Genomic DNA, 15,370 nt, shown 5'->3' on the forward strand with positions numbered 1-15,370 from the left:
TTCCAGGGATCCCTCTTAGTTTGTTCTCTTTGCTGTGGCCCAGCAGAGAGCCTGGTGTGTTGCAGTTAGTGCAAGCTGTTCTCTCACATCTGGTACCTCTTCACTGCTTCTGTTCTACAAGAGCAAAGAAACACCTTTTTCTTCACAAATATTTTTGTATCTCAAACTTTCCAGTGGTGCATGACTGATTACAGTGGCATTTCAAATTCCATCTCTTAGGCAACAAGGGACCCCCAGCTCTTTCCACTTCTCCTCACCTTCACATTCTTACCCATAAGACAGTTTTCTTCCCATGTTTGCACCTTATATAACATACCCAGCCACTGGGTGAGCTTATGCCATTCAAAACACATAAAAAGTATTTTCTCCATTTGTCACATCATCTAAGAAGCTTTGCAAATCTTTCCATCATCCTAGAAGGCCCAAACTCATCAGTCACTCTGTACCCTGTAGCTATTTTTATAATACAGTAGTTTGTCTATGTTGGTATTCTTCTTTGTCATATACATTCTTTAGGTCAAGACCAATGTGCTCTATTTCTTTAAAAAAATTTTTAAAAATATACATATTAAAAAAATAAAAGTCCATCAACAACTAATATATATATAAACTAATTAACTAATATATATGTATATATATATTAGTTGTTGATGGACCTTTATTTTATTCATTTATTTATATGTGGTACTGAGAATCAGACCCAGTGCCTCACACATGCTAGGCAAATGCTCTACCACTGAGCCACACCTCAGCCCTATTTCTTTGTTTTTATCAATATTTACTTTCTATAGTAGTTTTTATGTGTAGAAAGTACCTAGTATAAATTGTTCCCAAAACATCATGGTTCTTTATGTCTTAAATTATCAAGGCTTCTTGTTCTCTCTCTCTCTCTCTCTCTCTCTCTCTTTTTTTTTTTTTAAAGAGATAAACAAGTAGATGAAGATGTTCAATGTTCTTTCTTCATCCACCTCCAAATTAAAGAATCATTACTTTTCTTATATGGGCTAAATTTCTCTTCTTATATGATTTGGTATATTCTTAGCAGTAAATGTCTCCCTGCTGCCCAAATACTCAAAATAAATCACCCATAGATATGTCATACTGCTTGAAATGTGACTAATCCTTTAACAATAATCTCTTTTTAAAGTGTGAATCGACTAGAAAGTTATCTCTTTGGGGAAAGGAGAAAATGAATGAGGAGGCACTTTGTATCCCATCAGGCCTCTGTGAATGTTGATGGACACTGTATAAGGACAGGAGAGGAGAGTGACACGTGTGGAGTGACACATAAGGAGTGACATGTGTGGAGACAGGAAACCCACGCTGAAGTCCACTTGCTGCTGTGTGTCCCCCTGCAAGTCCCTCAGCTTCTTTCAAAGTGGGTACCACCACTAAAATGGGAATTGTAATTTACTTGTTTGTTAAGGCTGTTTGGGAGATTGGGATACTTTATTGATTCAAATATTTTGCAGGATAAATATTTATTAATTAAAGGAATTTGTAAAATGGTATAGTATAAAATATGAGATGTAGTCAACCATTTGCAACCGTTTAATCCATAACACTGGCTCATTCAAACAGATGTTTTCCATGTGAACCCCACTACCCAAGAAGAGGTAAGATTCTCATCACTAGAGCTGCTTTTATTGAGGAGGTTATGGTCATAGATATACAGGGATGATTTACATATTGGAAAGAAGTTTAAAGATTTTCCAAATATTCTATGATCCTATGGCATTTCTGGAGAAGAATACACATCCCTCAGAAATTCTGACAGAAGAATGTGTCAGCTCTGAAAAAGCCAAACGAAGTCATGAGGGCAGAAGGGTTTTCTTATTCAGTCAGCATTGGGACAGGATTGATCCCAGTCACAAGTGGTCTAACAGTTAATAAAAACAAACTGTTCTCATATTCTATATTTGCAGCTAGATAAAATCTTCACAGCATAAGAATAGGAGTTTGATATGGAGGGGGTTCATGCTACCCCCCAACTTAACAGTATTAGAAGTAAATATAGCTATTTATATTTGTGACTTGGACAGGGCTGATGCTTTACTTGGTGTCAGCTGATGCAACTCAACTTGGGTTACCCCCCATTTCCAACTCTTTCTCTCTTATGGCTATCGAGCTGTTGCTCGCAATATCAGTTAGAGGGGAGTTCTGAGATCCTCAGTGGTCTCCATGGGAATTTCCTATAAGCTATAAGAAGACTTCCCTCACAGCGTTATGGTGGAATTGCCAGAATCAAAGTGAGTCCTAGAGCTTAGAAGTAGAAGGTGGCAGTCTCTAAGGCCACTGTTCACTTCTATTGTATCAAGCAGCCATGGAGCTCAGAATCATGGGAAAGAGACATAACCCTCCTCCCCTCTCAATATGAAGTGTATGCCAAAGAATTTGGGGACTTTTTAAAGTTGTTCATGGATATTTATTTATTTATATGTGGTGCTTAGAATCAAGCCCAGTGCCTCACATGCTAGGCAAGCACTCTACCACTGAGCTACACCCCAGCCCCTTGGGAACATATTTTTAAAATTTCTGCAGATAATGCAAGAGGGAACAGAGGGTAGAAGAGCATTAAGTTTTGGAGGACAAACCTAAGTTGGTGCCATTAGCTGAGGAGAGGTTTTCATCTAATTTTCCAAGAAACAAATTCAAAACATTAACAATTGAACAACTTAGGGCCAATGTAGATTTAGGAGAGAGGAAATGGGATGGCGCCAAACACATAATTGTACAACTTTTGAATTTTATTTGGTTTTATCTTGACCAAGTGGGTCCTGGGTTTATTAATTATGTTCTTTAATCCTAGGGAAATTTTAAGATTTTCTGTTGCTTCCTTTTCATTATTTTTCTTACCCTACAAATTAATCACTGAGTGTTTTACAATAGATTTTGCATATTAATAATTATAAATTGAATGTGATTGCTATATGAAAGTATTCTGCAAATACCAAGCTTACAGTCCATTTGTATAATTCTATACAGATGAAAATTTCTTTGATATTGTAATTATCTCACTTAATTCTCATACAGTCATTGTGAGGTGAGCTGTTTTCATTAATAACAGTCTTTCCAGATTAAATGGAGAGAAAACCACTTGCACGTGAGCCATGCACATTAGTTTGGAGTAAGACAGAGGTCCTCACCTGGTGATGTGCATTTTCCCTTCTGATATACCTGATGAAGGGATGTTTCCTGTTTGTGTATAAAAGTACTGAGTATATTTAGAATATTAAAATTTTTTCTGACATAAAAGAAGAGATTTAAATGGCCAGGATTTTTCCCCTGCTTTTATTGCTCTTATTCCTGTGTTTCAGCCAGGAAATGCTCAGAACTGTCTCAGAGGCCTAATTTTTTATAGCTTTCCCAATCTGATAGTTGGAAACTTAGAGGGAACATTATCACCAATTTGACAGGGGCCTTTGACATCTGGGCTTGATGAATGGGATTCCACCCTGGGTGAAATGGAGAGAGGATCAGTCAAATCATCTTCAAACACGAATTTAATTCCCAAACCACTCTAGCAGAGCAACCTAACGTGGAGCTGAAGTTGCAATTTTAGAGACATGAGCAAACTTTCTTCCTCCACCTCCCTCCAAAATATCTTTCCTATTAAAAAGATGGATTCTTTCTATGCCATGTTAACTGGTATTTGGAGAAATTGTTAGAGAACCATTAAAAGTTGACACTCTAAAATATTAAATATCAAATTATGAAACTAGGAAAAAATTAGAAAAACAATCTGATGAAAAGATATTCTAATTTTTAGTATTTAGTATTTTTAAAGTTTAGTAATTATTTAGTGTTTTAGTGATTTCTTGGCATAAAAGCTAAGGAAGAAACTATAAAAGGGATCGACTGATTTAGATTTATAAATTCTTTAAAAACTTCAACACTGAACAAGGTATTAAAAATTAGTACAGCTGGGAGCAGTTGTGCACACCTGCAATCCCAGTGACTTGGGAGACTAAGGCAGGAGGATTGCAAGTTCAAGGTCAGCCTCAGCAATTTAGTGAGGCCCTAAGAAACTTAGTGAGGCCCTATCTCAAAATTTAAAAAATATGACTGGAGATGTGACTCACTGGTAAATCATCCCTGGGTTAAATCCATAGTGCTGCCTCCCCCTGCCAAAAAAAAAATTAGTGCAAAAATAAAGTTGGAAAAACATCTCTTCTTTTATGTCAGAAAAAATTTTAATATTCTAAATATACTCAGTACTTTTATACACAAACAGGAAACATTTAAATTCACCATAGTCCTTTGACCATCGTAGCCTATGGTCACAAGACCAAAGTCGTCATCATCATCATCATTGGCAGCAGCAACACTAATCCATCACAGCTGACACTGGACCTGGCATTGACCTGGCATTGTTCTAAGTACTCTGTGAACTCATTTAATTTTTCCAAGAAACTCTTGAGAGAGTACAACGGACTGAATGTTTATGCTCCCCCCAAATGTGTATGTTAAAGTCCTAACCTCTCAGGTGATATTATTAGGAGGTAGAGCCTTTGGCAGGTGCTTTGGTCAAGACATGATCTCATATAAGACCCTAGGGAGATCCCCTACCTCTTCTGCCACCTGAGGTACTGTGAGAGGATGGTGGCAGTTCAGTGGACCCTCATCAGGCAAGGGCTCTCTTATTTTCCCCATTTTGTAATTATAAATTGGAGATTAAAACAAAAAGAGGTCACCATCTAATTTGCCCAGCATTATGTGGCCAGGAAATGGCAAGAGTTAGGATTCAGACTCAGAGTCTCCAGCTTCAGAGGGTGGGCCACTTCATTTCTTCCCTTAAGAGGCAAGAACAGAAGCCTTAAAAAAATAATCAATGGGCTGATAAATGTATAGATGTATGGTCAACCATACTGATAAACTAAAAATTAAAGCAATAATGAGATGTCATATTTGCTAAATTATCAAGTTTCTGAAAAAAAGCAAACACACAAACTAGCAAACAAGGCAAGAGTGCAGAGAAATGCTTCACCAGAAATAGAATGGGTTCATGTTTTTAAAAGTTCACAATAAGCCTTCAGTTTAAGCATACCTTTTTTTACAGTTTTAATTTAAAAAATTTACTGCAGACAATATTCAGTGATTTACGTAAAACTACATGTTCAAGGATAATCATTACAGCATGCAGTGAGCCTGAGGAAAAGCTCGGGAATATGCATTTTGATAAACTTGGCAGCTAACTCTGGTGTTGGAGGTCAGACTGTGACATAGTGGACCTGCAAAAACCAAAAACAAACAAAAAACCTCCAAACAAAACAAAAACAAAACAAACCTACAAATAACAGCAACAAAACAAAACAAAACTTTGCCAGGCATACCGGATCATGTCCTTGGCACTGTGATGGTCTCAGGATTGAGTTCCTTTATTATCAAAATTCTGTTTTTCGTAGGTACTTGGGGATGATTATATCATGTGCCATACACACACTGTAGTATAGGGGTTAGGAGGAAATCAGAGAACTTTAGAGGGCTGTACATTGTTCAGAGCCAGATCCTGACCCGCCTGGCCTCAGAAGCCTTTAACTACACGGTTGGAGGTCCCTTGGCTGATAGCTGGTTAGCGCGCGTTTGTGCAGGAGGGAACTTTTCCATCACTCCTCGGGGACCCAGGGCGCCCCTAGAGACGGCTCTAGGACACAGGACCTAGTGGAGGGAAACGGAGACGGTGGCAGTGGACGGTGGCGGCAGGAGCATCTCTGGATCTGTTGCTCTCGAGGCTCCTGGGCTGCGGGACCGAGTGATTCGGAGGAGCGCGGGTAGCGGTGGGGCGCTGGGGCCGCCCCTTTCCCGCAGGGGGCGGCGCAGGACTTCGAGTGGAGGCCGAAACGCGAGCGGTTCGGTCTGGAGGACGCGACCTCCCGGAGCCGCGGGGCGGCAGGACCTGGGAAACGGATCTCTGAAACGCTCAGGGCGCTGGCGGTGCGATCCCGAGCATCCTGGTTGGTGGCCCCAGGCTCCGCCGCCCCAGCTGCGTCTCTCTCCCGGCCAGAAGTTTGCCACGCGCCGGCCAAGTTGGAGAGTCTGGAAGCTCCAGGAAGAAGCTCCCCTCTTCTGGCTCCTGCGGTTCCGGGCATGGCCGGGCTGGGGGCTTCACCCTACGTGTGCTGGTGGCTGATTCTCGGCAGCTGTCTCCTCGCCCAAGCCCAGGTAAGCGCGGTACCCGGGGCACCTGCTTCCGGAGCCTCCCGCGTTACCAAGACCCAGAAGGCGCACGCGGGCTCTCCCGCTTACACATCCACACACCCGCACCCGGGAGGTTTGACAGGCAGGTTAGTGGAGCTGCAAGGCGAGTGCTGTCCAGGGGCACGCACTGTTGGGATCAGCATCTTGGCATCTGCAAACTAACGGGGTATCTTTGAACAGCGGAGTTCTGCATCAGAATGCGCAGCTGGAAGGTGAAGGAACTTTTCTTTCTCCTAGACCATGGTACTCGTTTAAATAATCCAAATGAGTTTTGGCTGCTGGAAATTAACCATCGCTTTTGAGAACTAAAAACTTCTAGATCCGATGGTGCCACTGTCTGAAAGGATCACTAGCCCTGATACAGGATCACGTACCATTAAAGCAAAGAGACTAGATAGAATAAAACTATAGTGTTAAATGTTAACAAGCAGCTCGGTTTGTTCCTGTTAGGAGTAAGTGCTGGTTGTCATTTTCCTACTGTATTATTGTTTAGGGATTTGCTGAGTGATCTTTCACAACGGAGCCTCTTTAATGCACAAAGCACGATTCATCGGCACTTTTTTCCCTTTTTGAGTCAAATCCAATGTAAGGTTTACAGCTTTTCAGATGAGCTAGAAAGAAATGCACGTGGTTGTGGGTGTTACGCAGTGTGAGACCTGTGAATTTAAACGGACTCAAGGTTATTTCTGTCCGATTCGGTAGAGGGCGCATTTGACCGTCAAATGAAGTCCCAAATTTTATTTTAAAAAATCTTTCGTTTTACAAAATGAAGGCGTTGAGGGATCAATGTATGTTCTGGCATTTTCTAAACTTAAAACTATGTTCTTGAATTTCAAATAACTGGTTTAAATTTTAATCATTCTAAATGGTAGTTAAAAATCGACCTATCATAGTCAAAAATCACATAAAGTAAAACTCAGGAGTTTCTAGGAAATAAATGTCTTGGGATTTACTGAGATTTACCTATCATGAGCAGGATATTTCATGTAAATTTATTTTGTTAAAAATAAAACAATTTGTGTCTCATACATTGATTAATAATATTAGCAAAGGCTGCTTAAAAGAAGGGTACATTCAAAAGTCATCAAGTTAACAGAAGGAATATGAATTTGGAAAAAGTCCCCAAGGATTTGGCGATACATTTTCATTACAGCTATTTAAACTCTGGTGATCTCTAATGTACTACATCTCTAATGTACTACATTTCCTCTCATATTTGGAAAATATGCTTGAAACCACCACCTCTTAGTATAAGGGGCAAATTAATTCTAACCATTTATTTATTTCGGAGTTCTAGATCATTTCTAAGGAAATGGGGAGATATTACATAGTACAATTTAAAACACTAGGGAACCACATAGAATATTCCCTTTTCTTTTTGCTTTCAATAAAACAGACACTGAACATCTTATAATAACTTTAGATCCGTTTCTCAACTTTGATACTATTGACATTTTGGGCCATGCAATTCCTTGTTTTGGGGTTTGTCTTGTATATTGTAAGATATTTAGTACTATCCTTGTCCTCTATCTACTAGATGCTAGTGGCATCTCTCCCCCACCACCCAGTGACAACCAGAAGTGTTTGTAGATGTTGCCAAATGTTCTTGGGTAGCAAGATCACTCCTGGTTGAAAATCATTACCTTACACTGATTGGTATTTAATTATGTTTATAGGTAAAGAATTATATAAAATGGCAATTTGTGATAATGTTTCATTCATCAATTTTGGGGGCTTTAAAGAAAACTTGCAGACATGTTTATAATTCTCTGACCTTCATGTTTATAATTCTTCAAAAGAGTCACATTGGACTAAGATTCTTTTAATTCTATTATTTTTGGTTTATTACATGAAGTTACAGTCATTATCTGCTTTGAAATTCAATAGAGACCAAACACATTCTGTGTATTATTTACTCCAAGATTTAGTTGCTGATTTTATTAGCCCAAGTATGAGAGACAGGCATTTATGAAAATGTTTCAATTTGCTTTTTAAAAGCACCTAGTTATGGATGAATATTCTCCTAGCTTAAATTATAATGATAGAACACCAAAGGGAACTCACCAAAGCAGAATGAATCTGTGTAGAATAAATACTTAGTATAAGAAACATCAGATCATATGACAAAATAGATGATAGACTAGTGCTCATCAATTGTTTGCAAGACCTCTGTGGGTTTTGGGTGGTAAAGATGCTGCCTTTGCCTCAATGCCCAGTTCAAAACCCAAGCCTTCATTCGTTGTGTGTCAGTGCAGAGCCTAGCAATGCATTTCCTGAAGTCAAGTTATCGCATGGGAATGAGGACCATTATATAAATGTGCTTGGTACTTTCATTGTTGTGCGAGTGGGTCCCTCTGGTAACAGACATTGAGATGGAGTTAGGGGTGCAAGAAGTTTGTTGGGGGAGGGGATAATGCCCGTGAAAGATAAAGGAGTGAGGAAGCGGGATGAAGCAGGTACAGCTAGCAAACTGGGACAGTTTCAGCCACCAATGGAGAGTCCTAGGGGCAAAGGTTGCCCATGGGGAGTCCCAGGTTATGAAAAATGGCCAGGTTCTAGTTCTTGTGCTCAGTCATCAGCTGGAGTTTGTTTAAAAGATCAGAGACTTAGCTCAAAAGCTGAGACACATGCTTTAAAGCACCTCAGCTGGAGGCTGTCAGGGAACTGCTCTCTTTACAGATGAATGAGTTGTTCTTTCTGGAAGGACCATCCCTTCTTGACTGCCTCCATTACAAAATTATCAAGAAATAACCTTGGTTTTGCTGGGTTTGAGAGTGGGATGGTTGCTGCATGACTTGGTTGCCTACTGTGGCTCTGAGACATCGTGAGTGTTGGGAAATGAATGCAAATCATCACTACGACTGGAAAAAAGCACCAGAAGCTCATGATGTAGAGTCGAAGTATGTGATTTTCTCATGGTACTTGATGTGGGCAGATCCCAATGGGCAGATTTTGGTTCCTAGTTCTTACTAATTTTTCCTGCATGGAGTCCCAGTGTTGCCATGAGCATTCTGGTGCAGGAGAAGGGGCATTGGACTGGAAACCCTGAAAGCTGCATTTAGATTCCTGCCCAGGTGATACCCAGCCTCCTCTTATGTGCAGCAAGGAGGGTGAGCTCTAATGACCTCTAGAAAGAAGATTCAGCGTCTACTAGAAAGTAAAAAAAAAAAAAAAAAAAAAAATCTCTTACTGGGTAGAAAAAAAGGGCAATTCTTCATGCCATTTATTTACTTATCAAGTACCAAATGCTATACCAAGTACTTTATTCTCTTACTGGATTCTTGTAGTAGCTCTGTGAGGCATGTACTATAATTACTTATACTTTTAAAAATGAGATTACTGTGCTAAGAGACGTTAGTATACTCAACTCACATGCCTAACAGTAGTGTAGCCATGATTTATGCTCTTGGTTCTGTCTTCAGAGCCTAACCCCCACCCCCCCATGTGTGCCCTTGCCGTGAGGTCAGTTTGGCACTGTATACACACATTCTATCACAGCAATACCCACCCCTGGGAATCTAGCCTTTGGAATTTCTCACACAGGCAATGATCATTGTGGCAATTCTATGATGTTAGAAAATTGGGCACAGTCTGAGTGTTTTAACGGTTTATTATGCAGCAATAAAAAGCAATGCATTAAATGTATGCAAACCAGCATGTTGAGATTGTAAGAACAAGATGTGACAGAGAAACAATGACATGTATAACACCATTTCTATACCTTAAAATATATGCACACAAAACAGGAATACATGTTGTGTATACCCATATCAAAGATGTGTGTGTCTCACCTAAATGTCTGTAGAGAAGGAGGGGGATAGAGATAAAAGGGGGCAAATCAATCAACCAAATAAGCTTACACTCTGCACCTCTCTAAGTTTCTTGTGTTAATTGGAAAATGTGGTTATAGATGGAATTACCAACAGGTCATGACTGTAGAATTAAGCATGAGGACAGTCACAGGACATGGGCATGTCCTCCATGGTTAGCTAAGCTGGGAGACGATCCTTAGCACAGTTAAATGGAAATGTGACTGCTGTCACTTTATTGTGCTTATTACTACCAGCACGGTTATAGCTGCACATCCCATACTTGGATTGTTCTTTTTCTTTCCTGTTGACAGCCAGACTGTTTCCATTTGTCCTCTAGTTACACGGCAGCATTCTCTTCCTGAAGGGGTGGACTTCTCAGTAGCTGCACTAATTGCCGGTAGTCTCTTCAGTTCCAGTAGCCCACAGGCAGTGGGATCAAAGGGAGCCAGATGTGGTTTTTTTTCTTGGCAGTGCACACAAAGTAGACTTCATTTATCCAGAATGTCCTCAATTCTTTGTGAGTAAAAATATGACTTTCCAACCAACATCCATGCATTCTGTTTATTTTCCATCTGGCCTCAGTTGTCATCTGCCAGAACACATCCATGTCCTTCTTTCTTCCCTCTCTGTTTTTTTTTTTTTTTGTCTTTCTCTGAGCTATTCTTTATTTTTTTTTATATATACTGGGGATCAAATCCAGGGGTGCCTAACCACTGAGCCACATCTCCAGTCCTTTTTATTTTTTATTTAGAGACAGGGTTGTGCTAAGTTGCTAAGGTCTTTGCTAAATTGCTGAAGCTGGCTTTGAACTTGTGATCCTCTTGCCTCCAGACTGCTGGGATTACAGGCCTGCACCACTGCACCTGGCTTATTCTTTAAAATTTGTAATGCCTGTGTGATTTTAGAAAGTGCATTTCATCTCTTTACTCTTATTTCCTCCACTGTGAAACAGAGGCAATAATAGCATCTGCCTATAAAATCTAAGAGTCTTGAATTTAAAAATATATACGAACAAGCAGAAGCCTTAAGCTTTTTGAGAATTAATATGCCAGTCCTTTCCTCTTTTTTTTCCCTAGCAGATTAGTCAAGATTTCATTTTAATTAGGTGATTCTTTAGAGAGTATTTCTAAATCTGATTGGGAGCTGCTGAAAGTTTTCAATGGAGGTGTGTGTGTGTGAGAGTTTTGCGAGGCTATTTCCTCTGCCCAGCTGTGAACTTTCTTTTATTCCTTATGGTTTCTCCTTCCTAACTTCTTTTTGATAGCAATTGTACGTTTTATTCATAAAGCAGATGACTTAGAATAGATCCATTAATATGAATACTTGGTTGATAGCTCTCTCCCTCTTTCGTTCTGAAGGTAGAGTAACTATCAGAAGCTCTTTGCCTTAGTCCTAATAATCCCTGGTGTAACCTTGTAGAAGCTGAGATGCAAGGAAGAAGATTGTTAGTAGATGTCTAGATGTTGGATTATAGAGCTTAAGAAAGAATGCAGAAAAGGTATTCAGCATCATTAGCCTGTAGAAAATCCCTGAGTCCACATGCACAATGACAATATACTGGAATTAAAAGGGCTGGCCAAGTTGCTTAAAAGGGACATGTAATTGTTTTTTTTTCTTTTTTTAAAAATAAAATTCTTAATTGATTTGTAAACTCACAAGGGCAAAGGACTATATAATAAACCATTTGGAACTCCTTGTGACAATTACCATAGTGCCTTTGGATTACAGGTTCCCCCATAAGTGTTTGAATATGCTCATTTGTATTTCTTTAATTCCAAGAAAATTCATCTTCTTTGATCTCATCTTGGAACTCAAATCTCTAACCATTTGCTCCAGTTTAATTTTAGAAAGGGTCCCTCTCTTCTGGGGCAGAAGTGGGGTACTAATGATGCAGCTGAACATGCGTCTGGTCACAATGACATACAGAGAGGTGAGTGCTGCTGGCCTGGTAATGCATGTCTCTTGTAGAGTTTGATGTTTCTGGAATCTTTTGCCTTCGTAACTGATAAAGGAGCAGGCTGTCTCTAGCGAGATTGGTATTCTATGGATTGATGGAGTTTTATAGACTTTCGAAGAAAGAAAAGTTGTAGCTCTCTGGGGCGGAAGGGGACTATACAAAATAGAAAAAGTTAGGGACTGTGATATCAGAACTGAATCTGTAGTCTATGTTTTCTCCTCTCTAGCTAGTACTTAACATCTCAAAAAGACTTAGCTTCTTCATTTAAAAGTGGAGATGGCCTAATACCAAATTCATTGCTTCTCAGGAGCAGCGTTTAACGCACGGCCTATAACTGAGTTGGTTCTCTGTAAGTGCTGGCTATCAGGGTTGTCATTGTTGCCATAATCATTGTTGTCATAAATTCTATTATATTTTCTAGTCAATTATTGCTGGTAAATAAAATCTCTTGTTACTTTTATTGATTGATTTATTATATATGCCAAGTTTATTCCTGAACAGCAACACTTTTCTCCCATATCTGCACCTGTTATTTCTTTTTGTCATTTACCTTATCATATTGCATTAACTAGAACTCTCAGTACAACATTGAATGGTATTAATTACTGTGGGCACCTTATGCTTCCTCCTTCAATGGGATTGCTTCTAGAGATTTATCATTAAGCATGATATTTGCTGTGTTAATCAAAATGACATTAAGCATGTTATTTTTTTAAAAAACAGGTCACATTAGCCAGGCATGGTGGTGCACGTCTATAATCCCAGCGACTTGGGAGGCTGAGGCAGAAGGATTACAAGTTTGAGACCACACTTAGCAACTTAGTGAGGCCCTAAGGATTTAGCAAGACACTGTGTCAAAATAAAACATGAAAAAGGACTGGGAATGTGGTTCAGGGGTTAAATGCCCCTGGGTTCAATCCCAGGTACCAAAAAGCAAAGCACAGGTCATATTAGTTATACTGAGTGTCTGCCATGGATATAGAACTACTTGAGAGAAAACCAGATTCATAATCATTTTTCCACAGTGCGTAGTACCCAGAAAATGCTCATTAAATATTGTTAAATATTTGCATGAGCATAGGAAGGTGGCCAATTGTGTATTACTACTTGAATTAGCAAATATGTAAAATACTTTTGTTGATATAATAAGATACAGCTTGATAACAAATGAAAATATTCAGTAACCCCCAAATTGCCTAAAACTTTCTAGCCAAATACAGAGGTGATAAGATTATATGTGTAATGTCCCTGAAGGTAAATTTCTGCCCCTCCTTTATGAAACTGCTTGTATCTGATTGCAAATTGGCTGACATTTCCTGAATGAGAATAATTTATACTACTTGTTACTTTCTTTGCTTGTGTAATGAGACTACCTCTGTTTTCTGAGATGGCTGTTTTTTAATTTATGTCTTTAAATAGTTCTTTTCCTCTGAGAGCAATGATTTCATAATGCATTTTAAACAATTTTGTGGGCATGAGCTAGGTCTACGTTTGCATCGCCCCCTGCCTAGACTGCTGGAGAAAATGCTTTCAGGAAGGCACCGTGCACATAATGAATATCAAAGTGAACTCCACTCAACGTGTATTCTAGTGTCTTATTTTCTGGATGGATTAGCATGTGTAACATCATATCCAGAGTTTTCAGTAGTTATGTAAACAAAACGTAAGCACAGTTTTCATGTTGATTAATTGAGCTTGGAGTTCTGTAAAGGCTGAAAGAAACTTTGAGTAGACTCATGGGGCTTTTTTGCAGCCCTCAAAAATATCTTTTAAAAATCAATCTTAGAGATAGCATCCTTCTATTTCCCATTATATTAGGAATATATCAGTAATGACTTTTTGTATGTGAGTATACTGAATTTTTATCATTCATGATAATTGTGTTATAAAAGTCCAGTGTCCATATAACACTTCCTGTCCTACTGAGGGCCAAATCCATAGCTTGGATTTCTTTATATCTATCTCCTAACATATGGTCAATAGATAGTGTTTTGCCCATGTTAGGTCTCAACAAATACTTGCAGAATAAATATGCTTACGATGCCTCACTACTAAACCAGCCAATCAATGTAGAATAGGAGATGATCAGCTAAAATCTTGTGTATGTGTGTGTGTATGTGTGTGTGTGTGTGTGTATGTGTAAATAAGGAGGTGCCCTTCAGTTAAAATTCTTCTTTTCTAGGTCTTTAAAATAAAATTGCACTGGACTGCTAAGTATTATATTTACCGTGCAGGTTCTTGGAGTGGGGAAGACACGTATCAATCCTCAAAGAATTTCCACTCCAGAGAAAGAGACAGACTTCCAATACTGTAAAGATGAGCTCTTTGCATCTGCTCTGGACTTCCATCTCCCTTCCTCAGTAGGAGGGAATTTTATTTTCCTGATGTATGTGTTTGTCCGTTACTTTCATATCTGTGCAGTGTGCGTGGTACCTCCTCAACTAGAGCAAAGAAAAACTGCCTGATCTCTGCCACAGCTTCCTCATGTTCAGCAATTTTTTTTCCATTTTTCTCCTCCATCATATTTATTTTGGTCAATTATAGTTAGGCAGTGATAAAAGTACAAATCTGATGATAATAGCAATAATAATAGGCCACATTTATGCAGTGTTTGCTATATGAAAAAGTACTTACATAGGTGTTCTGTATGCCTTATTTTCTGTGACCCTCAAAAACAACCTATGAGGAAGGTAAATGCACCTTTTGATCTTTTGATCACCACATCCCACTACATCCTTCCATTCCTCACCAATTAATTGTTCAGTTTAAAAAAAAAAAAAGGTCTGGTGTTGTGGCTCAGCGGTAGAGCGCTTGCCTAGCATGTGCAAGGCCCTGGGTTCAATCCTCAGTACCACATGAACATAAATAAAATAAAGGTAATGTGTTCAACTACAACTAAAATAAATAAATAAATAAATAACAACAACAAAAGATAGGTGATAAAGTAAGGATTTTTTGAAAAAACTGCAAAACTGAAAATCCCTGTCCCTCATTAAGTTTGCATTCTCTCCTTTTCTAGAAGCCTGTCCTACCTGTAAATTCAAATACATCTACCAAGAAATTTCTTAATAGATAAATGTATAATAGGGACAATTTTACATCAAAAGCAAGTAAGTTTTGCTCTTTGTATGAGTTCTGGAAAACAAAGATCGCTTTCCCCAACAAACATGCAAACAACAACTCTTGGCCCTTCAACTCAGCCCAGGGCCTCTCCTGGGCCAGACGCTCTTGAGAGTCACTGGAAACGACAATACAATGAAACACATGCCCACATTTTCAAAAGCATCATGCAGTCGTTTTAGAAATGCTTCTAAATTGGAATTGATGTTTGAAATAAGCTTTGAGTGATAATGGTTTCTGTAGGAGAGGAAGTCAATCTAATCAGCTACTTCTTGTGTTTCTC

The 15,370-nt window shown here is 39.0% G+C and overlaps 1 protein-coding gene across 1 annotated transcript in view; it reads left to right on the top strand.

Annotated features, from left to right (window-relative positions):
• Positions 1 to 6,087: 6,087 nt before the first annotated feature.
• The window catches only part of Pth2r (parathyroid hormone 2 receptor), a 106,928-nt gene continuing 97,645 nt past the window's right edge, over positions 6,088 to 15,370 (top strand). The window contains exons 1-2 of the mRNA XM_077795092.1: positions 6,088 to 6,284; positions 10,322 to 10,407. Coding sequence (XP_077651218.1) covers positions 6,088 to 6,284; positions 10,322 to 10,407 — 283 coding nt within the window. The remainder of the gene's footprint in view (positions 6,285 to 10,321; positions 10,408 to 15,370) is intronic.

This window comes from Urocitellus parryii, chromosome 1 (genome assembly GCF_045843805.1).
Source record: "Urocitellus parryii isolate mUroPar1 chromosome 1, mUroPar1.hap1, whole genome shotgun sequence".
NCBI classification, from domain to species: domain Eukaryota; kingdom Metazoa; phylum Chordata; class Mammalia; order Rodentia; family Sciuridae; genus Urocitellus; species Urocitellus parryii.